The sequence below is a fragment of the Rhodamnia argentea genome, chromosome 5 (assembly GCF_020921035.1).
Source record: "Rhodamnia argentea isolate NSW1041297 chromosome 5, ASM2092103v1, whole genome shotgun sequence".
Classification (NCBI taxonomy): Eukaryota; Viridiplantae; Streptophyta; class Magnoliopsida; order Myrtales; family Myrtaceae; genus Rhodamnia; species Rhodamnia argentea.
In genome coordinates this window covers 3,153,790-3,177,165 of record NC_063154.1, presented here as the reverse complement: position 1 = coordinate 3,177,165, position 23,376 = coordinate 3,153,790, and the positions used below count along the sequence as shown (strand labels likewise).

At 40.6% G+C, this 23,376-nt stretch overlaps 3 protein-coding genes across 8 annotated transcripts; 2 read left to right on the top strand and 1 right to left on the bottom strand.

Annotated features, from left to right (window-relative positions):
- The first annotated feature begins 4,909 nt into the window (after nt 1–4,909).
- On the top strand, nt 4,910–6,843 carry LOC115726721 (transcription factor bHLH111-like). Its single transcript, XM_030656725.2, has 7 exons — nt 4,910–5,048; nt 5,210–5,289; nt 5,432–5,626; nt 5,781–5,861; nt 5,975–6,040; nt 6,260–6,316; nt 6,520–6,843. The coding sequence occupies exons 1-7, from the start codon at nt 4,934–4,936 to the stop codon at nt 6,667–6,669; spliced, it is 744 nt and encodes a 247-aa protein (XP_030512585.2). The 5' UTR covers nt 4,910–4,933; the 3' UTR covers nt 6,670–6,843.
- Nucleotides 6,844–9,976: 3,133 nt separating this feature from the next.
- On the bottom strand, nt 9,977–20,103 carry LOC115726702. Of its 6 annotated transcripts, none has more exons than XM_048279431.1 (11): nt 19,911–20,103; nt 18,916–19,018; nt 17,394–18,356; nt 17,188–17,306; nt 16,141–16,305; nt 15,092–16,046; nt 14,223–14,624; nt 13,792–14,111; nt 13,151–13,246; nt 12,821–12,961; nt 9,977–12,165 (listed from the first exon to the last, which is right to left on the bottom strand). In XM_048279431.1, the coding sequence occupies exons 1-11, from the start codon at nt 20,061–20,063 to the stop codon at nt 10,363–10,365; spliced, it is 5,220 nt and encodes a 1,739-aa protein (XP_048135388.1). In that variant the 5' UTR covers nt 20,064–20,103; the 3' UTR covers nt 9,977–10,362. The 6 variants fall into 6 exon arrangements, with proteins under 6 accessions (XP_048135388.1, XP_030512546.1, XP_030512547.1 ...); XM_030656686.2 differs by having other exon boundaries at nt 13,801–14,111; XM_030656687.2 differs by having other exon boundaries at nt 12,821–12,946; nt 13,801–14,111.
- Nucleotides 20,104–20,643: 540 nt separating this feature from the next.
- LOC115726700 (THO complex subunit 4B-like) lies at nt 20,644–23,187 on the top strand. The gene is made up of 5 exons (XM_030656684.2): nt 20,644–20,960; nt 21,381–21,497; nt 21,629–21,697; nt 22,010–22,206; nt 22,776–23,187. Exons 1-5 carry the CDS (start codon nt 20,790–20,792, stop codon nt 22,933–22,935), a joined length of 714 nt encoding a protein of 237 aa, XP_030512544.1. The 5' UTR covers nt 20,644–20,789; the 3' UTR covers nt 22,936–23,187.
- Nucleotides 23,188–23,376: the final 189 nt, after the last annotated feature.

The window sequence follows — 23,376 nt, the reverse complement described above, 5'->3', positions numbered from 1 at the left end:
AGAAGTCATTATAATTTGATTTTTCCTAGAAGAGGTCCTAGGTTCTTTTGGGGTCATAATAGGATAAGAATAGAGGGCAATAACCTGCCGATCAATTTAAAAATTATCGTTATTGTCATCTGACAAGGCCTCAAGGGTAAGTGGTCAACCCTTTAAAAATAATAAAATCCACATCCTTAGTTAATTTCGCACCACGTGTGATAAAACCCCTGCAATCTCCCAAACCCGATAACTCCACCACTCGAAATCTAACAAAATCCATAATGTAAATTGTCTCTTTTCCAGGTAATTGGAAGGGTTCTAGAACAAGGCAACTCCTGTAGCATCAACAAAAAATAGTTTCACCAATAATTTTTTAATTAGCAAGCTAATTAAATGATTAATCTGGGAGCTTGTCATCGTTACACATGTTGGCAGTCGGTATTTTCTTGCATAAAGAATGCAAGGGTGACGATCGGGTGAAGATTCAGAATGTCTACAGGACAAGGAGATAGCTTTCATGACGTTCCTTTCGGTCTCACAAGCTTGGCCAACGCTTTTTCCGAGATCGAGAGATCTAAAGATTCGAACTGCCAATCGAATTATCAACCTGTGAATCATCGGTTAATCTTAACTAATTAATCTCTAAGACGGTCGGAATCAGACACTTGGGACCATGTGGTTCATAAATTACGAATAATAAATACAGATTTTATGTTTCATGAGTTTTGTTTTGTTTTTGTGTTTGGTTGTGCACGGTTTTGAGAAGTTAAGTCTGTCGCCAGTTGTTTCGACGGTTGCATGCCATGATGGAACTAAAAAACGTGATGGTATAAGACTTTCATTGCTGAGATGAGGAAAAATTACGTTGTATGTATGATGCTCTTCCGTTAAGTTTCATATGTAGAATAGAAATATAAAGGAGCTAACCCATTTTCCATCACCGTATCTAATTTGGATTAAGTAGGGAAAAAAGAATCATCCATGTGAATTATAGATCGACCCATTTTGCCTTCATTTTTAATCGATTTACACAAATGTTAGATTTAGGTTTTGTTTGTTTTGCGAATAATGAATGATTTGAAAAACATCTTCCTAAAATCGATCGTATACATCACTCAAAAAAATAAATGAAGGAAAAATATTTTCACCGTCCACGATAACGTTCATATATAAATTGTTGTCCATAATAAAAACAATGTTTATCGACTAATTATTTAATGCGATATAAGCAATTATTTTTAAGAAAAATATTTCTCAAATTATTTATTTTTCACGAAATAAATGCACCCTTAGTTTAATTCATATGTGCTAGCATGCTCTTTGTTACGAGGGTTCGGATATTCTACAATGCTTTATTTGTATAAGAATCTAATAAATTCAAGGTGTGATAACTGATAAGAAAGATGCAGAAAAGCGAGTAAGTAATAAAAAAAGAATGCTTGGTGATTCGAAAACAAACTAGAAAAAGTTTGTACTTTTATAAAAGTGCAGGTAAGCTATTTAGAAATCAGGTGATCGGGAACCGTTCTCACCGACAATTTTTTAACATTGACAAAGTTACGAACTTTTTGAAAAATCTGTCGACGCTGAAAAAATTCATGTTTTTCCGACAAAACAGTAGGATCATCCCTTGAAGTTTTTATGCTCCACCTACTTCAAAAACTTGACGTGTTTTGGACCGACTTTTACCTTTTTACTCAATGACTCGTTTGATTGCACATCTTTGAGTTCTAAATGTATCGAGAATGAAATTGCCAACAAAAGTGAGAATGCATTGCATATGAATTCATATGTGTATTTTGGGTTCTGATCGCATCTTCTTCTTTTTTTTTTTTTTAATTCGAGACATCTGAAACCTTCGTATGGATAAACGTCGACACGCAAATCAACATATAGACAATATTTTGAATTTCGAAGGAAGCATTTTTCACTTTCACTTAATTCCAAACGAACGATCCTCACGTATGACAACTCAGGATAAACCAAGGCTAATACATCGAGATTCCCCACCTGAAAAAGAAGTTTCGAATGCAACAAGGAATCGGCAAACGTCCGAGGACTGCGTCCAAGACTCGTCCGAGAGCCGAGACAACGCAATGACAAGCAAAAGAAAAAAGAAACTAAGCCCGCGACCGACCCCTAGGCAGCAAAAAAGAAGACAGAGACGTGCGCTTACGAGAGTGTTTTAGGGGTCGCTGTCCGTCGATTTCACAGCAGAGATTCAATCAAAGTCAACCATGGACATACGTAGGCCCAAATGCTGTCGTGTTCATCCCCACTTAAACATGTATTTTCATGCAGCTCCTCGGCCGACCCACGTCAAATGAACTCCGCCCGAGGTTAGGTTTAGATTTAGGTATGACTTTGCAACTAATTTCGAGGACTGCCCTAGATTATAAAGCAAAATACGCGTGGATATACACATGGATACGCATCATGGATAATCAGCACCGACGATTTCCCTGGCTTTTCTCATCATCTGCAACAAAATTTTCAGTTGCTTGCAGGAGAGTTGTTCTTCTCTTTGAACTTTTCGGGTGCGTTTGATTTGGACAAGAAACGGGGAAACAATGATCGAGAGGAAAGAGACCACAAGTTATGTCTTGATTAGTTCATTTGACTGTACCTTTGTTTCATTGCGTGACTTTTGAAATAGCTACGTGATTCGACGAAGATCTGTATAGACAATTCATGTTAGTTTTGAAAAGGTCGAGTTGTCAACTTCGCTTGTATGGAACATTAGAAATCTAATCTTTGTTGACATGATGAATTAACATGGAAAACTCCGAAAATTTAATGGAAAATACTAAACGGTAATTATTGATGTAACCAAGGGTCTCCTTGAATTTCATGGTTATTTGTCACTATGTCATAACTACGTTGAAATGACAACCCGGATAAATTTGTTTGCTAGGATTAGGAAATGCAACGCAAATGTTAAAAATTTATGACGTCCCTTCCTCGTAACTCATGACCTAATCACCTTTTCATTCGCGTAAGAAGTAACTTGAGTATCTTTTTATCCTTCTTCTTCTTCTTTTGTCATCGTGTTCATAAAAGCATCATGCTTTATATACCATACAATATGTAAAGGGCAAATAAATAGTCAAACTGAACAACGCAACATCCCCTATATTGGAAAAAAATAAATTGTATTCCTTCCAGTACCCAAAAATAACCCTAATGAGGTCTGGATGTATTTTGATTTCGTATGTTGATGCATGCGAAAGCGCTTTTCTTGAGAGTCTTTTTGCGCACATCGTGATTAGTCGGGTGCCCGGTTTGATTAACGAGTCGATAACATTGAATAAGAAAGGCCGGGTTAATTACATTGTCATTAGTATAAGTTACATAAACCGACAGTAAGCAAGCTGTCCTTAAGGCTAGCACTGAATAATGAGTATAATGAATTCGACACAAAGCGAATGTGTATACTAAAATCAAGAGAGAACCTGAAATGCAGGATTAGAAAACTGATCGACGGATACGGATGTGCTACTGACCGAATACATTAAGACCCCACAACTCAACTGGTCTGATATATTTTGTTTTAGGGTTTGACTATGATCAGCATGGCCATAAATACTGATCACTATATGGCAATTTTAGGACCTATGCGTTCATCATTTTCTGCTGCTAAATATAGAACGGAAGTCAAATGAAGCGAAAGCGACGTCGAACTGATATGATTTGCCAGAAGTAGAGAGCTTAGGCCCACCTTCCTGAGGATGTACAGTGATGCTAATGTTATTAATTTGGTGAATTGCATGTAATGATAAAATAACGTTGTTCAATGTTTGATTTATGTGTCCGAGTCATTTGGACGTTTCGGATCTCCACTTATGTAAATGAAACAGAGCTTTGAGTTCACAAGCCTGCAAAGCCATGGCGGGAGTCTCTCTCTAAAAACGGAAACAACCGTTTGCTGATACTCCAAGCAAAGCCCTAGCTCTCTACAGCCATAGCTCCTCTCTTCATCTTCCCTCTCCGTCTCTATGGACTCACTTTTGTCCAACCTCCACAAGCAAAAGCCCAATCTTTCTTGCTTTTTATGAACTTTTTATTGTGGGTTCTGTTTCGAAAAGAAGATCAGCTCACTATATAATCCCAACAAAGAAGGAGAAGAAGAAGAAGAAGAAGAAGAAGAAGAGATCTTCAAACAGTGAGTTTTGTACTACTCCTTCTGATCGACCATTTTGTGCATTGGTTTTAGTCCCATGTTCTTGCTCTCATATTTGCTTAAGCATTCTCTGCAACTTTTTCTTTTCTGCTGAATGCGTCTGGAAATGAAAGAATTAGATGGTCTTTGAGAAATTTGGAAGCCTTTGGAGTCGCCAACCTGCACGGTATAATCCAATGCAGGGTCTCTGATGTACCCACATTTTAATTTGATTTCTGAATGTGCTCTTATTGAGTTTTGGTTAAGTCTTAACGCAAAGAAATTGGTGAAGATCATTAAAGATGGGTATACTCATGAAACATTCAATATCTGGTGGATTTTCTGCTTGTGCGCAGGCCATTCCAAGTTGCATTGAAGACCATATTTAGCTGTGACAATGAGCAACTCCTTTCTTCCATCTTTACAATCTGAGCTTTTCACCGTTGGTAAAGAAGAATTCTTTGATTCATACTACTGTAGTTGATCTATATGCATCACAAAGTTTGCTCCTTTATTTGATTGAGACCAATGAAGGATCAAGACTTTGTGGCCAGTCCGGTTGAAATTTTTTGTTTTGATTAGTTTTTTCAGGTTATAAATTGTTTGCAGTGCTTGTTTGTTGATCTTCAGGAAACGAGTTTCGGATGCCGAATCTGGAAGTTTCTACGCTGGTGGACAGCAAAATGTATTTGTCTTTTTTTTGTCGTTTACCTGGAAAAAAGAAGAAGAGGAAAATTGACTACATACTTTAGTTTTTTTTTTCCCTTATGATATAGTTTTGATGACAGGAACATGCACAGCAATGGTGGATTCTATTTGCAGTCCAAAGCATTCAATGATGACTACTGGTTTAGAGGTGAAGATAATGGGGCTATTCCTGCTCAGCCCCTTAATGATCTTCAAGCAGGTTTGATTTATTATTTTTGATAAACTATCTTTGTTCTAAATTAAGGATAAATCACGCGATATAATATCGATCTACACACGCCTCAAAATTCATTTTTTGTTTCAATGACTGCATTGTGCATCTAAGACGGGATTAATGAATTTACCTTTTCAATTTGACAGGTTATGAGTACATCACATCTAGCTATGATACAATCTATGAGCAGCCAAGAAAGAAGCTTTTGGTTTCACAAACTCCAAGTGTATGCTCTTTATCTCTTTGGTTATGTATCACAATTATAGCTCAGGATTTCGGAAGGTTAATGTAGTATCAGTTGATTTTGGCATTGAATATATGTTCGAGACAGAGCCGGTTCAGTCTTTTGGCTTGTGATCTGTCTCCAGGACTTGCAGGACAATCAAAATGCAAGGAAGCACCAGTCAAAGGGAAAGGGTTTTGTACCTGGAGAGGGCTTTAGCGTGTCGCCGCTCCTGAGCATGCCTTTGAACCAGTGGAATAAGAACAAGAGGAAAAGAACCTTGTCTAATGAAGAAAACCATGAAGTCAAAAATGGCTCGGTTGAGGCTCAACAGTGCAGGGTATTTTCTTTTCCTTATAGAAAAAGGCTCATCAAACATAAGAAAATAGTATGGCTGTACCAACCAATTAGCATAGTTCACCAGAGAAACACCGGTTGTTAACTTAACTAGTCGTTTCTCGGGCATCGAGTGATTTATCAGTTAAAATTTGCAGATGCAAGTTCCAGTAAAGAGAAGTCAAAAGATAGGTGACAAAATCACAGCTCTACAAAAGCTGGTGTCTCCATATGGCAAGGTCAGTTTGCATCTCATTGAGATAAATAGCAACTTCTAAAAGATGCACAATATCTTTGAATATTACCTCCCAAATTTTAATTGCTTTCCCTCATGTTAACAAAAACATTTCAGACTGACACTGCTTCAGTACTCCAAGAAGCTTGCCTATATATCAAGCTCCTTCAAGAACAAATTCAGGTAATGGATGATCTTCATCTACGTTGTCCAAGCAATAAATGATCCAAAGACTCAAACATCAGAGAACGGAAAAGAGACCGTCCCTTTTTATCTTGTTTTGATCCCCCGTTTATCTAGTCCTGTTTCAGATTATGCATGCCAATGAACTTCCGGCGAAAGCTGAATTTACCATAAAAATCACTGATGATACTTACCTCATTTCTGTCGTGTCACCTACAGAATCTTCTCCAGATGCTAAGCAGCTCATATAGTAGCATCAGAGCACTCCAACCACAGGTACTCAATCACTAGCATTCACTAATTTTTCTGTAATATATTATAGAACTTTAATCTCATCTGCCAGTTTCACAAATGTTAATTATGCACAACATTTTTTCCAGTTTCAGCAAGGAGAGTAATTTCAGAAAAACTTTGGAGCGCCCGAGAGATTTTTCTTCTACAGTTCTCTTTAATCTGATTATGTCGTGCTTTTCTCGCAGCCGTGCATTTATGTAGAGGAAAACGGGGAAAGGAAACCTGATTTGCAAAGCAGAGGACTCTGTTTGGTTCCGGTATCATTGATTCAGGAATGGTCGAGAAAGAACCGCGCTGAAGCTCACAGTCATCTGGTTCATCAAGGAAGTTGGTGAAATTGTTATGACGGGACTTGTCATCCAAACTTGTTTGAGAGCTGATTAAGCATCACCCGCGGGAGATACAGTTCAGAGAGAAAAATGGTAACAGGTTTCTGATTGGTCGAAGAACCTTTTATTAACTCTAGGAAGAGAGGATCAGAACTAGTTGAAGAGAGGTCTCTAGGTGCCTTGTTAACTCATTGAGGCTTAGAGATATATGTACAAGGGCAGATTGATGCATCTTTATTGGGCGATTCATTAAGTTTTCTTGTTCTCTCTCTCTCTCTCTCTCTCAAAGAAGAAACAATGAAACTATGAATGAATAACATCTGAATCTCGGATCAACATCTGAATACATCTTATGTCAAAGTAGGGTAACAAACAGCAAAAGAGACGGCATGTAGATTAAGCATTCCAATGTCCGACATGAGATGAAACTACAGACGAAGCTATATCAATCTTCTTCATGGGGGGGAAAACATCTCTTGTCACCGACCACGATTCAGAGTCCGTCCTTCTTCCTATCTGGCCGCTGTGAGTATTTCTCACGTATTCTCAGAGGGCGTGCCGTCTTGTGGTGGCCGACTTCGGAACTAATGTTCAGAGACTCTGAATGAGGCAATATCCACTTCAAGCTCTCCATCAATGCACGACCAGTATCCTACTTCAGGAACCTTATTCAAGAGGTGAAGTCTCGAATGCTCGACATTGCGCAGCAGGGGAAGCATTTCGCCTTGGATTCCTTTGGGAAGAACCAATGCTAACATAAAAAGAAGGAAAAGGGTAAAGACCATGTGAGTATCATTGCAGGATTTAATCCAGTTCGAAATTAGAGTAACATATCTCAATTTGGTTCGAGCATCATTAAAAGATTGGAAAGCTGATAAGTTTGAACCAATGCTAACATAAAAAGAAGGAAAAGGGTAAAGACCATGTGAGTATCATTGCAGGATTTAATCCAGTTCGAAATTAGAGTAACATATCTCAATTTGGTTCGAGCATCATTAAAAGATTGGAAAGCTGATAAGTTTGAACAGAAGCCTTATTATAACCTCAATTTGGTTACATTACAAACTAGTGTAAGTCAGAGCAGCCAAAGTATGTCAAGAACCGGATTGACTTCAGATAGCCCCACTTGGTCAGAGCGCTGAAATCCACCTCTAGTCTCGCCTTGACCGATCTTTTCGAGTCACGTGGGACCCGATGACCGGAATCTTGCGACTGTTGGTCCTGATCGAGGCGTTTCTCAGGGAGGCGAATCGGGTCAAGTTATTCGATTGCACTTGACGGACTGACGACCAATAAGCCCTATAAGGTCTCTAGCAGGAGTCAAGAAACGACTTTCCTCACCTTCCTGACTTCGACTATGCACAAGTCCAATGTGATCTCCCTCAGAATCCTGGCCCCGTCAACTTGTTACGAGGATCACTCTCCCCGTGGTAATCCTCCAGCCATCGCCGATGTATAGCTGAAGGACACGAAGCTCGGAGCCAAAGAACGCAAAGCTAGTACCGTGAAGAACGTCCGAAGCCTCGAAAGTCTCTAGCCTCAGATGAGGAGGTCTCTAAAGCCAGAGCATCTGATCAACTTCGCATGCCGAAGTGTGAGGCAAGCCAACATCAACTATCATAAGGTGGTTGATATTCTAAATTACACAAGATCCAGAATTTATCAGAAGGAATGCTAGCAAGGACAGGTATTAGAAATTAGCAGGGCTATGCTCCGTGCACCTTCAACTACGTTATAATGAATTGGTAGTATGGCTCTACGGGAAAAAGAAAATTGTTACGTGAACTCGGTACAAAATTTTGCATGTTGTGTGCGTCATTGCGAAATAGATTGTAAACAGAACTAGAGACTTAGGTGTAGATACTAATAATATGCCTTTGATCAGATCGACTGAACTTTGACCAGGAAAATTATCAAAAAATTTCTAAGCTTATTGTGCTTTTATTAATTTAGTCCTAAACCTTTTAATTTTTTCATTCACTCCTAAACTTTTTAACATTTGGCCAGTTGAGTCCATCCGGCTAATTTTTACCAGAAACCACCGACGTGGGCACCGACTATCTTACATGGCACGGCCGGCGCCGATGTTGATGATTTTTCACAACATTTTAATATTTTTTTCTATTTTTAATTGTTTTTATTGATTTTTTTTTTTTTTTGCCTTTTCTTCTTCCCTTTGCCGGAGGGCGATGCCCAACAATGTTGCCTTTGGCCTGGGCGAGGGCCGGCCTCACTCCATTTGGCGAGGCACGGTGAGGTTTGGCCTTGCCAAGGCCGGATTAGGCGAGGGGAGCCCTCGCTGGAGCTCACCCTCGCCAGGGCTCGCCCTTGCCTATCCAGGCCTTGCTTATGGTAGGCAACGGTGACCCTTGTATGCCATGGTCAATGGCAGGCCACTGGCAAAGGGAAGAACAAAGGAAAAAAGAATTAAGAAAAAATCAGAAAAATTAATTTAAAATATTAGAATATTATTAAAAACTATTTACTTGAGCGCTGGCTGTGCCATGTAGGTCAGCTAGCATTCATATTAGCAATTTCATATAAAAATTGATCGAATGAACTCAATTAGCCAAAAATTAAAAGATTTAGAAGTGAATTAGCAAAACCGTAATAGATTTAGAACTTTTTTTAACAATTTTCCCGAACTTCACTTATGTGGTGACTAATAGAGGTTTTCGTTCTACATAATTGGTTTGCATTTATTTGCTTTTTATGTCCATTGGTACTTGCTTTTCTTCGTATTTTTACGTTTTCCGTTTTTCAAGACTTTGAACGACAATTATGGTTTGGACCACATGGGCAGGCCTTGATCGCACACTCTTTTTGATGGGCGAAGTCTGGAAGCTTGACCAGCCCATGGAAATGGGCATGTGTGGGCTTGAGCAAGGCCATACAAAGAAGCCCACATAAGCCCGAACAGATCACAACCAGGCCCATCGAGTGAGTAGGTTCTGAAATTCTGATTGATTGATTACAAGCTATCGGCATTTTTGCATATATTTGGTACTTCTACACCAACGATAAAAAGTAGTCCAAAAACAAATGCTTGTAGCTAATAACCGTGCTCCTTGGATTTGATCGAGCCACAACATGGCAGTTCAACACCAAATGTATGTGTGTTCCGATTACCCCTTAAAAAAGGCCAATGGGCTGATTTGTTTGTGAGAGAATCTTTTCTATGATCCACAGCACTTTGGCTACAAATGCCCATAAACAAAGCATAGAGGGTTGGATAGATCAAATATAAATGCGGAAAGACACTCAATTTGCATTTTCAAGTAACTTCACAAGCGCAAAAATGTAAATGTTGATCTAACAAAACATCAATTGATTACTGTACTAGCAAGGGAGCCCAAAAGGTCTTAACACCATCTATAAGAACGAATGAGATAACCTTTTGCGTGAGTAAAGCCTCTTCGTGGGGCACAAAAGATAAAGCCTGACCCCAAAGTCACAGACTTTCTATCCTAAGCTAACTTTCATCGACCAAAACTTCGCATATGTAGTAACTGTGAGAAAACGTAATGGCTACTTACATCTATCTAGTCCTGTGCATGTCATCTATACTCAGTGTGCTTCCTATGTCTTATGTCAGCATATCCACCCGCAGCATGAATGCATCTTGAAGCCTGTTCCAAGGGTTGCCAATGCACCAGTCAACGCAAATTGGAGTGCGACCTTCAACAGAAACAAAAGTTGCTACATTTCATCAACCTGTAACCTCATAATGGTCAAGAGAAACTCTGGATCGGCTTCAATGCCCTTCTCTTCAGCTGCTCTGAGGACAGAGCTTGCATCCTTTTCACTCTTCATCGAAATAAGAAAGGAGTTCCACAGTTTAACAGAGAATGGATACACAGATAAAGCTCTCTTATAGAACCCATCCAAAATGGCGTCGATACCCGAAATATTTACCAGAACAGCAGCTGCTTCTACCCATGCATACTCCGGTGCTACTGGAACTGCGTGAGAAATTGTGCTTAACAAGACAGAACTTGCCCAGAACAAGAGACTGGCAGAGGTAACAGCTGAGGACTTTAAGTCTCTCTTGATTAGCTTACAAACTGAAACAGCCAGAGGATAATTTGATGGGGAAATTTCCAACATGGCTTCGACAAAGTCCACTAGATGATCGGGCTTATCAAACTCTTGAGGTAAAAGAGACGGACCGCACCATGCCTCAAGGACCAGGTTCACAAGTGAAAAATTAGATGAAACAGGACATAAGATATTCTTAATCAGCTGCTGAACCCTGATTCTTTTTATATCTCCTATGAACTTTCGAGGCAACGTCTCAGTGATAGGAAAAGCTCGAGGATCATTTATATAAACACTCATATAGTCCAGTATCCCACTGATTTGAGCACCCTCCTTCGCTACCGTCCCATCCATTAGCAGAAACTTGGCATGCTCTCTTACACAAAGCTTGTAGTTCTCAGAAGTTGCAACATGTAGCGCCTTGTCAATTGCTACGCGAGCCTCTGCAAGTTGGTTCTGCAACAACTTAAGCAGAGAAAGATTAAGGAATCCAAAAATCTCATCCATCCGACTATAACTAGATGCTGCAGCATGACTATCCGCTTGAGAAGCAACAATTGGAGAGGAACATGAATTATCTTGATCCATCTCAGCCACACCTTCATCATGGGGATATCTGACTTGCCAAGCAGAGAGAAACCAACGATCCATGATGTCTTTTGCAAGGTCATGTCTTCCATTCTGCAAAGCATATTCAGCAAACTGATTCCAGATGCAATGAAAGCCTGGAGCTTCTCTTGGCCACTTATTAAGTGCATTCTCAAAACCTGAACTAAAATCCTCAAAATCACACTCCCCTGCCCGTGCAGAAAGGAGTAGTAGTTCTAAGCTGGTTGGATACATTGTCTCAAATCTCTGCAACAAATACCTATCGCAGTTTAAGCCATTGAGTACCACTGCACATCTAAAATGGTTCACAGCGAAATGCTGAGCCAATCTGATATTAGCGTCATCTGCAAGTGATGCCTCGGTGATGTCACAACGTATTGCAAAATCCACAAGGTCAAAAGCTCTCTGCCGGTCATCCTCTCCCAGATGAGCAGAGGGCCAATCAATTAAGTGGAGCTCTTTCTCACATTCAAACTGCTGTACTATAGCATCAGGAAGTTTCCTGTAAATAACTAAGTACACACAACAAATCCAGAAGATGCATTTGTCAGCAATTGTTAAGCGTGAGAGGATATTAGAAAGCAACAAAGTTAACCGTTCATCAGAGTTTTCTGCACTCGGCAGGGTTTCGCAGATCATCTCTATCGCCTTGTCCACCCTTCCACACAAGCAAAAGCAGTTCACCATCTGCAGGAATAAATCCAAGATGCGCGTACTGGCATGACCATTAGAAGCAGATGAATGGTGACAAAGTGCCAGTAAAGCATCCTCATATGCATGAAGTCGATCCTCGAGCTTGCTACGACTATTGATGTACATCAGCCAGAGTTCGTACGATCCTTGGTTATGCTTGACCTGAAAGAAAACAGATGAGTACGTCTCTAGGAAATATCATCATATTTGCTCCTGATACTTAGGAGGATTAGAGAAGTGGCGTAACTACACGAGAATGATATGATGGATTATAAAAAGTTGGGGAGGAAAATGGTGAGAAGACGGACAATCCATAGTAAATAATAACTATTTAAGCCCATAAACCCAAACAAAGTATACTTCCATTCTCTAATCCTTCCACCAGAGGAAAGAGATTAGTCTTCACACAAGAACATTAGCATGACACATGAAGTTCCCGAAATTATAGTACTCCCGGTCAAATAAGTGGGAGGAAAAATGGACGGTTGATCTGTGGTGAGTGTCTACATAAGTTCTAAACAAGAGAGTTGGGAAATATAAAAGGCGGAAAGGTGAGAAGTTAAGATCCAATAACTTCAACGTTTAGATTACGGAAATATACTATGATGCATGCACAGTTCAATGTAAACAGTCTTAATAGAAAAGGAACCGTTGGAATGTTACAGCAAGTGTTGCTGGTACCAACTTATTGTCAGGAGCAAGAAGTTCATAATATGCACAGACATGTCCTCAGTTCATTCTCGATACCTATAGAGGCAGTATTCAGATTAGATAATGTTGTCTCCTCATAAATTAATCAGGAAGCTGCCAAACATACCGCAATGTAATACATGTCATCCTTTCCAGCTGTCTTCATCTCGCTATAGTAAATAACAAGATACACACTCCAAAGAACCACAGAAGCTGGATCAGCCTCGAGTGCACGTGACAACACAGCAAGAGCCTGGGATATGCCAACCTTTAAAGACGAGAAGATAAATTATTTCGGCCAAAAACACAATTCCTATTAAGAGTGCAAAGAATCTGGCATGATCTAGCTCTCTTTCGAACTTATTTTTTAGCTGTCCAGAAGAGAAAGGGTGGAGAAAAGGGATGCAAGCAAGTTGAAGAATGTTGCCGATACTCCGCACTGAAGAAGCAGAAGTACCTTTTTCTTTCTCTCTAGTTTATTACCATCCTGATTCAAAATAAGAAGAGCCATTTCCAGGGCTTGACCATCAATTGAACCTTGGTTTATCTGATTCTAAGATATGTCATAAAGGGAGGAAACAAAAACGAAAATGAGTAATAAAGCTGAGATATTCATATGGAAAATGAAACAATCAAGAAATTCAAAATTCTATGAATGTGGTTCCATCACATACACAAGGTCAAATAAGATTGAAACAGAAAAAAAAAATTAGTAAGTGATGGAACAATGAAAAAGAAAGAACGAAATTGAGCAAATTTAAGCATTTATAGCTAACAATTTGACAAAATATACTGAAACCAGGAGAACTGAAATATCATATCAAACTGTCCAACGTTACCCTTTAAAAAATGGCACCCTACAGACAAGCAAAACTCGTAACTGCTACAACAAAATTCCCTTCAGGAAGGTAACTCAATGAATCTTGAAAAATAATGAGCTTCATTGCACTTAGTTGATCAATCAAAATAACTAACCACCCACTAACACCTCCCCCGTCAGTATTTGGAAACTAATTTTTTAAAAACCACAAAACAGGAAAAGTCATAACAGGGCAAGCATCAGGCAAAGCTGTAAGTCAATCTAATAAAAGAACACACAAGACAAACCAAGCTGCCATTTCTATTCCGGAAGAATGAGGATTGTCTGCTCTGGCATCCACTGATTTCGATACGCCCATCACTATTTTGCAGAACTGAGTCATCCATAGGCCGTACTTGTTTAGGGACACTCGATATAACTAAGGAGATACTAAAACATTTTTGCCAGCATTGACCAATATTCTGGGTAACAACTGCTTCATATGAACGTGAATCAGCCTTCAGAATATCTAATCCAACTACATAAGTTGGAGAGCACTTTGAAAAACTTGGCAGAACAGCCCATCTTTTTGCACTTGACGTTGATTCAATGTGGCAATCTGCAATTTTCGAGAAATTTTAGAATATCTGCAACTTCTGTATCAGCAAAATAAAGCAAGCCATCAACAAAATTTTTTTGAAAAACATCGTGAGAAGTACCATGCCATTACCATTAGCATCACTATACAGGTTCTGACGCATTTTTCCATCTGAACACTTCTTAATATGTTGCCATGGACATTCGTCATTGTTGCACTTTCCTCGAAGCTCATACATGCAGAGTGGCCAAAGTGGGTCCACAGCAACATTGCAGGAATAGGAGGCAGTGTCTTCTGAAAGAAGACCCCCATCAGTCTCCTTGGATGAGCTTGTTGATGAATATATGGAAACTCCCTCATCATTACGCGCATCATACATGAGCCTTTTCTGCTGAGGTCTGCTTAATTTGAATGAAGATACGTCTTTCACATGACAAAATGCACTTCTTATTATAGAAGCCGAATTGTCCAGAGACATTCTGCTTTCACCTTCTTCCACGACATCATGTGGGTGTCCCTCTAGCTTGTTAGTGCCTACATTATCAGGGCGGCATAAAAAATGATATCGCAACAGAAATTTTTAATCATCCATGTGTGAATATATACAATAAACAAGAAATTTCTAAGGGTAAAGCTCATAAACCCATAAATTTCTGCTGTCTCCTTGTCTCCAAAAGAAGTAGAGCATATGTCAATTCAAACAACCAAACTAAGCCAAGAAAAAGATTGGATCAATTCTTATTCTATATATCAGATACAGCATCTAGATGCTTCAACCAAATTCTAGCATAGAGATCCTGGACAAAGAGGCAACATTATCTCAACTTCTCGCCTCTTTCTATCATTTATTGAATATCAATAGTGATGGAGATAATCATAAAGTATGGCCCAAAATAAAAATAATGAAGCAAGCACACGAATAATTATACATAAGCACTCAAATATTCTGCTAAAAATAGGAAAAGAAAAAAGTTGAAACATTTCTCGCTGAGAACACTAACCTTCAAAATCTGCATGCCTAACTCTCTCCGCATCAGAGTTTGGTGCACTCCAGTTACTCATATGGGTTTTCTCACTTCCAGGATCACTTTGAGACCTTTGTTCAATGACAGCCTCCATGCTACACGAACCTTTTGGATACTGTGAACTTTTGGTCCCCAACCGTGCAACTAGCTCTGATCTTAAAGTTGCTTCACGAAGTAGAAAATCATGAGAGTTTTCATCGGAGATCTTTGTACTAACCTCGCTGGTCATGCTCTCATGCCTTTCCCCATCTTTTTGGGCCTCTCTCTGGGATCCTTGTTTGGATTGAGCAAAATTATGGTCAGGCGGAATATCCACATCTTCATCGACTGACCTATTTGGGCCAATTAAGGGAGAAAATTCCTCATTAGCAACTCTCGGGCCCTTGTGAGACAATGGCTCTGATGTGCTAGCATCTGGTTCACTGCATTGCTCTGAGCTGTTCACAGGAAGATGAGAGGAATCACCGGGAACACCATCCAGGCATCGGATATTAGATGCGTAACCTGGTTGATTAGATTGATCATATTCATTCTGCATATTATGGCTGGATGAGGGCAGTGAATCCACATTCTGATTCAGATTATCAGAGGATTTCACCTGAACTCCCAAATGTTTGTTATGCAAGGAGGACCAAAATAAGCTTGTATCATGCATAATAAAGGATCGCAATCGTGATGAATACAATTCTCTTTGATGATAGAGCTGAGAACACTTGGCATTAGCCTCAATCAAAGCCCTTTGCGCTTTACGATAAGCTTTAAGAGCATTTCTTTCTTCAATCTCGCATCTCCGCCTCTGCTCTTGAGCTTCGTCAAGTTTCTTGTCTAAAGATTCCTCTATCTCGATGAGGGACTGCATTTCCTTGGTTCCATGTTCCGCCCCACTTGCATTGTCCAAATCACTCAACACGGTCATATTCTTCAGAGATCCCTAAAGAAAAATTAAGAATAATGGAAAGGAAAAATCAGTCATATGTTAAGCTGCAAACATGCCTCAACTGGTGATCTAGAATCCCACAATCTACCTCTACTGAGTTTTTTTCAGAGACTTCAGCTGCATGATCCAAAGTCAAAACTTCATCGTCTTTGCTGCTCCTCATTAATTCGTGTTCCCTTCTAATTTGATTTGGGTCAGAACCCAGTACATTTCTTCCATCACTTATCATTAGCTGGTTTGTCTCCATTCCAGTCTGCAAAGCCAATATTAAAAACATTAGAGAAAAGGTGATACTAATTCATTATTTAGGGTAGATTAGTATAAGAAGTTAAGAATCAAAGACTGCACCAAAACATTCACGAAACATATATAACTAAGCAGCAAATTGTGAAATTCATCAAGAATAATATCATTTCCTATTAGAGTGAGGAGCCTCCTTAAAACGTAGGAAGATTTCTACTTTTCACTCTTTTACTTTCAGTAGTTTTCTAATCAGGTCTCTTTCTTTCAATTTTCTAATCAAGTCCTACTTAATTTAAAATGTCTAATCAAGTCCCTCCGATACAATATCCAACCAAATCCAGCTGACGTGGCTGTCACTGTCAGAAGACCCCAGATTGTGACATGGATTAGATATTGCCTACATAGATACCCACGATGAATAGTGGTGGGAGCCAAAAAAAAAAAAAAAACTAAAAAAATTAAATCGCTATCTACAGCCCACAGCAGGTGTCCATGTAGGCAATATTTGATTCGCATTACAATCCAGCTTCCTTCGATAGCCGCCTCAATTGGATTTGAATATAATTTGTGGCGGAGGTACTTGATTAGACAGGTGTAAGTCGAGGAGTTGATTAGAAAAATTGAAAGTAAGGGACTTCAATACAAAGTAGTGAAAGTAAAAAGACGAAAAGTAGAATTGGGAGATTTCCATAAGCAAGAGTTCTTCAAAAGAAATCTAAAAAAAGCATTTACCTATGACAGAAAGAGCGCATAGCGACATTCAAATTAAAATTGCAATGAGCATTATGAGGGGGCAAAGATGAAAAGGACAGAGTAGTGATGTGATACTTCAAGGACCTTCTAGCCGTTGACTGGCTCTGGGTTCTGAACTTAAGCAGAATCATAAACTTACACCCGTATTCTTTGTGGAAGTATTCTGAATCATCCTAATCAGAGGCGGATCTTGTTTTGAAAGAGAACATGCGTTCACCATTCTGCTTGTCCTCTCAGGATGATCAGCATCAGCAATACCTGGATGACAAGCGACGTAATTGGAGTGTTAGTAGATCTGATATAAGCTTATTGTACAATTTTAAAAAAAAAAAAAATTCATCACACCATGTAGGTTAGCTGAGGCCATCACCACCCTTTCACTATCTCGCATTTCACATCTAGTGACACTCAGTTCAGTCATATTCATGGAATTTGGTTTTGGACCATGGTCAGCCTTGTCCATCTTGCCGGTTTCTAACAACAGATCCTTTGGAGGTGGGCACAATTTAGCAGCAGTTGTCGATTGCTCGACACATCGCTGGGCATAAGAAGATACACCAACCTTCAACCTTTTACGAGGGGGCTCTTTTGCATCTAGTTGTGGGAAGTCTAAAGAACGTGGGAGGTGTGGAGAGGCCGTGACGCTTATACCACCTGGATTCCTGTTTAGGTTAAGACTATAACTGTTTCTCAAAGAACCAAAAACTGACTGCTTGTTTTGATGAGCTAACTTAAGCTTCAGCTCAGTTTCCCGTAGAGCAATCTGCTGCCGCAAGTCCTGAAGTTCAAGATTTCTTGAACCTACAACATGATCAGATCCATGCTCCTGGCATTCCAATTTCTGGTTAAGCATACTCAAACTCCTACTTGTACTTCCTTGCCCAATTGAAGGTGCAGAACCAATCCCGTTGTTTGCTCCCTGATTCTTAGTCTTTGGATGTATAAATGTACGACTAGAAGGATTTTTCTTGGACATCATTTGTTTTGAGTCTCGAGTAGGGTATCCCAACTTCTTCGATGTTTTCCGTGCCAGAGTAGGTGGCTTCTGATTTCCATTCATCCTAACTGTTTTAGCTATATCTTCAGAACTCTTATCCTGTCTGCCCTCATCGGAATCACTGCTGCTCTCATCATCAGAGAAGCTTATAACAAGATTGCTATTGGGCCCTGAGGAACCACCAGTTCCAGATCTACCAGGCTTATGTCCAACTTGATTCATTCCAAGACTCTTCTCATGTTTGGTTTGTATAGATGGTCTGGTTGGATACTCAATTGAGATTGCAGTAGGACCACCAGCATCAACCTTCACTGTTACGTAATCAATGATTAACAGAATAACTTCATGAAAGAAAAAAAAAATCTAGTAAAAGTTCAGAGAAAATGCCAGAGTCGGAAGAGCATAAGTATTAAGCATCTCCAGGAAATGTGCAAGTACACACTTATTTTGAAAGACATTGACGCCAGACACCAACCCTGAGATATTCTATTCCAAATAAAACAAGGGGAACTCAGAAAAATAAGAAGCCGTCTTGGTTTTAATGCAATAAAAGTCTATTTAAGAAGACACATTCAAGTTATGCTGCCGAATCAAAGGACCTGTAAGTTTATGGAGGATGAGTAGAGGCTTTAAGTTGCTGCACCAGGTCCAATGCATTTATCGGCTAATAACAATTGCATTTCCCAAAAAAAAAAACACTAAATCAACTGGTGGAAAATTCAAAGATCACAGTATGCAGCACAGATTTAAATTCCCTGATTCATATCCAAGTCAAACATGGAACCAAAAAAATCCCATACATCATACTTCAACCAGCAAATGAGTCATTGTACAACAACACATCCCTCTATCACATATACCAACACTTACCATGGTTGCCTTGAGAAATTTCACTTGCAGAGAGAGCCTGATGGCTCCTACCAGAAAGAACAGCTCCGGTATCCAACTGCGCGGCAGTATAATCGGCAGGTTCCTGAGCAACATGTGTAACGGATCTCAAAAAGCTGCTAAAAGAACAAGCAGCGCATCTTCTCAAGAAGGGAAACCAGGGAATAAAAGCCATGCTCTCAGTCATCAATCTGTTTTTTAATCCAAAAGGGACATCAACTTGCTTTTCTCTTTAAAAGAAAAAGGAGGCTCTCATACATTAGCAAGGGACCTTAGAGATTTCATATGCTTGAGACCACGTGGATCAAGCGACAGTCAATTTCAGATACGTGCGATAGTTTATGCACCAGAGTTTGAGGCCTTATGTCCTTTTTTGGGGATATCATCCTAACTCAAGTAAGTTTCCTAGGGTTGATTGCTTAGCCATTGTGCTACGTGGTTTTACCCATGGGAGACTTCTAGAAAGACTCATCTAACTCTTCCCACACTCACAAAGCCAAGACGATGAGTGAGAGCTCCTCCATTTCGATTCGACTACATCCAGTGACTTGGCTATTCACTGAAAACCCAATAACGTTTTCACCTTCAATTCGCTTTTACTAAGTTTCCTTTTCAATGAATTTTGCCTCGCAATATGCGCATCCCAAAACACAAACCCTAAAGCAGAGGCGTACGTAAGAGCAGTACAAGCCATGACTTACTCGATCAATTCATCAGTTGGAGGGAACGAGACGTAAGCAGGACGATTCATTTTCATCGAGCTACCTATATGCCAACCGACAACCACAAACATACTCCAGATGAGCAGTAACTGCGACTCGCGATCCTCTCAACACCACGAAGCACTAAACTGCGTCCAGTGTAGAACGTCTAACCGCGTAACAAGAAAATGAACCGAAGCACTCGAAAAAATGCAAAATGCTAACAGAGGAGACAAGAATCGGATAAGGTTTGAAAAAGAGGAAGAAGTTAGATACATCGTCGTCGTCGGATGAGGAGAGCTCGCCTTCTTCTTTGGCTTTGGGAGGTTTGGGATTGAATTGGGAGCTCGGTGCAATCGGAGGAGCGGATTGCGTCGTCCTCGTCCTCGTCGGCGCCGGCACCGGCGCCTTGGAGCTTGGTTCCTCCATTCTCTCTCTCTCACTCCGGCGACTGGGAAATGAATGACGAGAGAAATTGCGTAATTAAGAACAAGAGGAGCCGGAGATGACGCGAGAGCAATTTCCAAAAATGACCTCAGCTTGGTGCTTGTTTTACAGTATGCACGAGAGAAGCGGACATAAGCAAATTCCGCAAATTCCTTAGAATTTATCAATTTGTACCACGTCGTGTAGTTATTATATGTATATATTTTGTATTACTTGTTGAACGAGAGACTAGTGAATTTTGAACCCAAAAAAAAAAAAAGGAGTATTGAATAGTTTTAACGTGTGCCGGAAGATTTGGATTTTATAAAAAGGAAAAGTGTCCAGACACGGTAATAACCATTAAAAGATGAGGGCAATAGTGGAACAATAAGTTGTACCTTTTTCTGATATTTACATTTTCTGGCTGAACGCACGCAAAATCAAAACGGCGGCAAAAAGGAGCGCGCCGAAGCGCGTGAGGGGCCGAACGCATGACTGTACACGTGTCGGGCCTTCAGTGGCTGATGGCCCTTGAATGACATTCTCGACTCGGCGCGTCAGGAATTAAAACGGAACAGACCCCGCCCCGCCTCCCCATCTTCCTCCTCCTCCTCCTCCTTGATCACTGCACCGAGCTCACCCTCTCATGCTTTTCGCATCCGCAACGCGGAAGAGCAAAAGCCGAACAGAAACCCTCCCACATTCTCCCGTCCGATCGACGGAGCGAAGATGTCCGCTTCCCTGGACATGAGCCTCGACGAGATCATCCGGCGCAAGCAGCGGTCCGAAGCCCGCCGCCGGGGCGCCCCCGGCCCTGGGCCGCTCCGTCGCCCGCCGAACCGACGCCCGCCCCGATCAGCGCCGTATTCTCCCCCGATTCTTGGCCTGAGTTCTTCAGCGGTGCGTTTCACTGACCGCAGCGTCTCTTTTTTGTACCTCCTTTTTTTTTTTACCTGTTTTCCGTCGAGCGCCGAGGTGTTGAATGTTTTTGAGTTTTCGTCGTGCTGGTTGGAGTTTTGGTTTAGTAGTAGGTCAGGCCATCGAGAGGACGGGCGGTTTTTAGCTTTTCACTGAATGCTATAGTTGCGAGGCGTAGAGAGCTCGATTCTCACTGCCGCGTCGCGCTGTCTTTTCTGCGTTCTTAACTCTGTACGTCATGCAAAGCGGTTCTTCCATGGTCGATGAGTTATCGTCCTCGTTTGTCGGCTTTAACTTTGTTTTAACGAGCTTATGATTTTGTAAATTAAACCCCTGTAGTCTGAAAATGAAATGAGATCTCAGTGGTTTCTTGTTTTCCTTTCGGATGGTGAACGAATGCAGCCAATGGCACCGATTTGGCAGCAAGAGGGTCTGGTCAGTGGAACATCCCAGCCCGAGGCAGGCACAAAGCTGTATATATCGAACTTAGATTACGAAGTCTCCAATGAGGATATAATGGTAATGATTTGTACGGCTGTATGTGTGTATTTTGCAGAAATTATTCTCCACTACGTTTTATTCACTTGAGTCGGTAGACATCTGGAAACATAAGGCGGCATGGAGGGTAACTCATACTTTGATCTCTGTAGTTACTGTTTTCAGCTGTTGGGGTTATGGAAAGATGCGGAATCCACTATGATCGAAGTGGGAGATCCAAGGTATTATTCTTTCGAAATGCTCAGATGAACTGCTAAATATTGTGAGAGTGATCCTCATTCACCAACATTGCTGTTCTGCCTCATCTTACTATCTCAAAACCAAAGACTTTCTGTTGAATTGCTGTTTGGGTAAGTCTTTTCAAACAAAGGGCTGCCATGACACTCTTCAAGTTTGGAATTTGGATTTAGTTGGTTTAAGTAATGGAATCATGAATCATCAGTCATAGGGTGAAGATGAGGCTTAGGCAAAACTTAAGTGGAGGTCCAAACATCGATTTTGTCATGTCTTTTAACTGGAGATTGTTATTGTAGGGAACTGCGGAAGTTGTTTTCTCACGCCATTCAGATGCTTTAGCAGCTATCAAGAGGTACAACAATGTCCGACTTGATGGGAAGCCGATGAAAATTGAGATTGTTGGACTGGGTCTCTTTCCTCCTGCTCCTCTGCTTCCCCTTCCCCCTCCTCTTCCAAAGAGCAGTGTTGGAAGATTTCGGGGTGCCTTTGCAAGGTGCTTAACTTTCCATTGTCTTCAAAAGCTTTGACAGAAACATTAGCAGGGACATGTTGCCCATCCGTTTTAGAATCTACAATCTCCTGGCTGCATGTACGGCCCAGCCATTTTGAAATCCTAAATATCCTGACATCATGCCGTTTTTGATCTGATTGTAATTGATGGAATTTATTCGCTGTGTGGGTAGAGAGAAGGAAAAGGGATTGGAAGCTTGATCAATCTGATCTGAGCCTTAAGACAGGAAATTAGAGTATTGATGCTTGCTTTTGGACAACAGATTGTGAATCTGAATGAATCTGCTGTTGGAAACTATGCCTCTTTCATTAGCTTGAAGTTAGCTTCCCAGATCATCAATCTGCTGGATGTAGAAAAGGAGGATGTTACATGGATATAATTTTGGTGGAATGTAGTTTGAGAATCTCAATGACAGCCTCAATTGCTCACATATCATCTTGCCACGGAGACAGCTTGTTTGGCAATTGAATGTGCATTTAGTTGTAACTTTTGCACCTGAAACTTGCCCGCAACCCCAGTTTAATGTGCTTTCTGATGCTAATGTTTTACAGTGGACAAGGTTCTGGTGCTGAGATTCTGTATCAGGGTGGCAGTAGCCAGGGACCTCCAAGAGTCGGTGGACCAGGAAAAGCTCATTTGCAAATGCCATCCGCAAAAGACCTCGATGCCGATTTGGACAGATACCGTTTAGAAGCCATGCAGTCTTCATAAGCAGAACAAATTACCTTTTAGAATACTCATCATGTGGTCTTCACTTTTTTGAGACAAAACTAAGCATGGTAGTATATCGTCCACTGTACCTGGAGTGGCGTGCCGTTCTTTTTCGGATGCTCCACCTTTAAACCATAATGAATTTGTGGCCCAAATTGTACGTATCGGAGCATCTTTTAGCAGCTAACCTCGTTTGTCATTTTGAAATAGCTAAAGCACTGTTAGCCAAGAATCGCCAATTGAATTGAAGCTGGTATATATCAGATTCCACGTTACCCTACTATTCAGATGCATATGGCTAGCATCATCCCTTGAGGCCATTGCTTTTGCTGGATGTACTGTCACTGCGTGCTGCATGGTAACTACGAGTATGCATTGTAACTTCACCTCACCGTTCGACGTTAATTGTGTCGAATGATTAGACCTAAGGTTCTTGCAGTA

Coding starts and splice junctions, on each gene's coding strand:
- LOC115726721 (XM_030656725.2), top strand. CDS start 4,934: ATGCACAGCAATGGTGGATTCTATTTGCAGTCCAAAGCATTCAATGAT. Junction 6,041..6,259: donor TCCTTCAAGAACAAATTCAG/GTAATGGATGAT, acceptor TGTCACCTACAG/AATCTTCTCCAGATGCTAAG. Junction 6,317..6,519: donor TCAGAGCACTCCAACCACAG/GTACTCAATCAC, acceptor CTTTTCTCGCAG/CCGTGCATTTATGTAGAGGA.
- LOC115726702 (XM_048279431.1), bottom strand. CDS start 20,063: ATGGAGGAACCAAGCTCCAAGGCGCCGGTGCCGGCGCCGACGAGGACG. Junction 19,019..19,910: donor CCTCATCCGACGACGACGAT/GTATCTAACTTC, acceptor CATGTTGCTCAG/GAACCTGCCGATTATACTGC. Junction 17,307..17,393: donor GGCCTCAGCTAACCTACATG/GTGTGATGAATT, acceptor CTTGTCATCCAG/GTATTGCTGATGCTGATCAT.
- LOC115726700 (XM_030656684.2), top strand. CDS start 20,790: ATGTCCGCTTCCCTGGACATGAGCCTCGACGAGATCATCCGGCGCAAG. Junction 21,698..22,009: donor ATCGAAGTGGGAGATCCAAG/GTATTATTCTTT, acceptor TTGTTATTGTAG/GGAACTGCGGAAGTTGTTTT. Junction 22,207..22,775: donor TTTCGGGGTGCCTTTGCAAG/GTGCTTAACTTT, acceptor AATGTTTTACAG/TGGACAAGGTTCTGGTGCTG.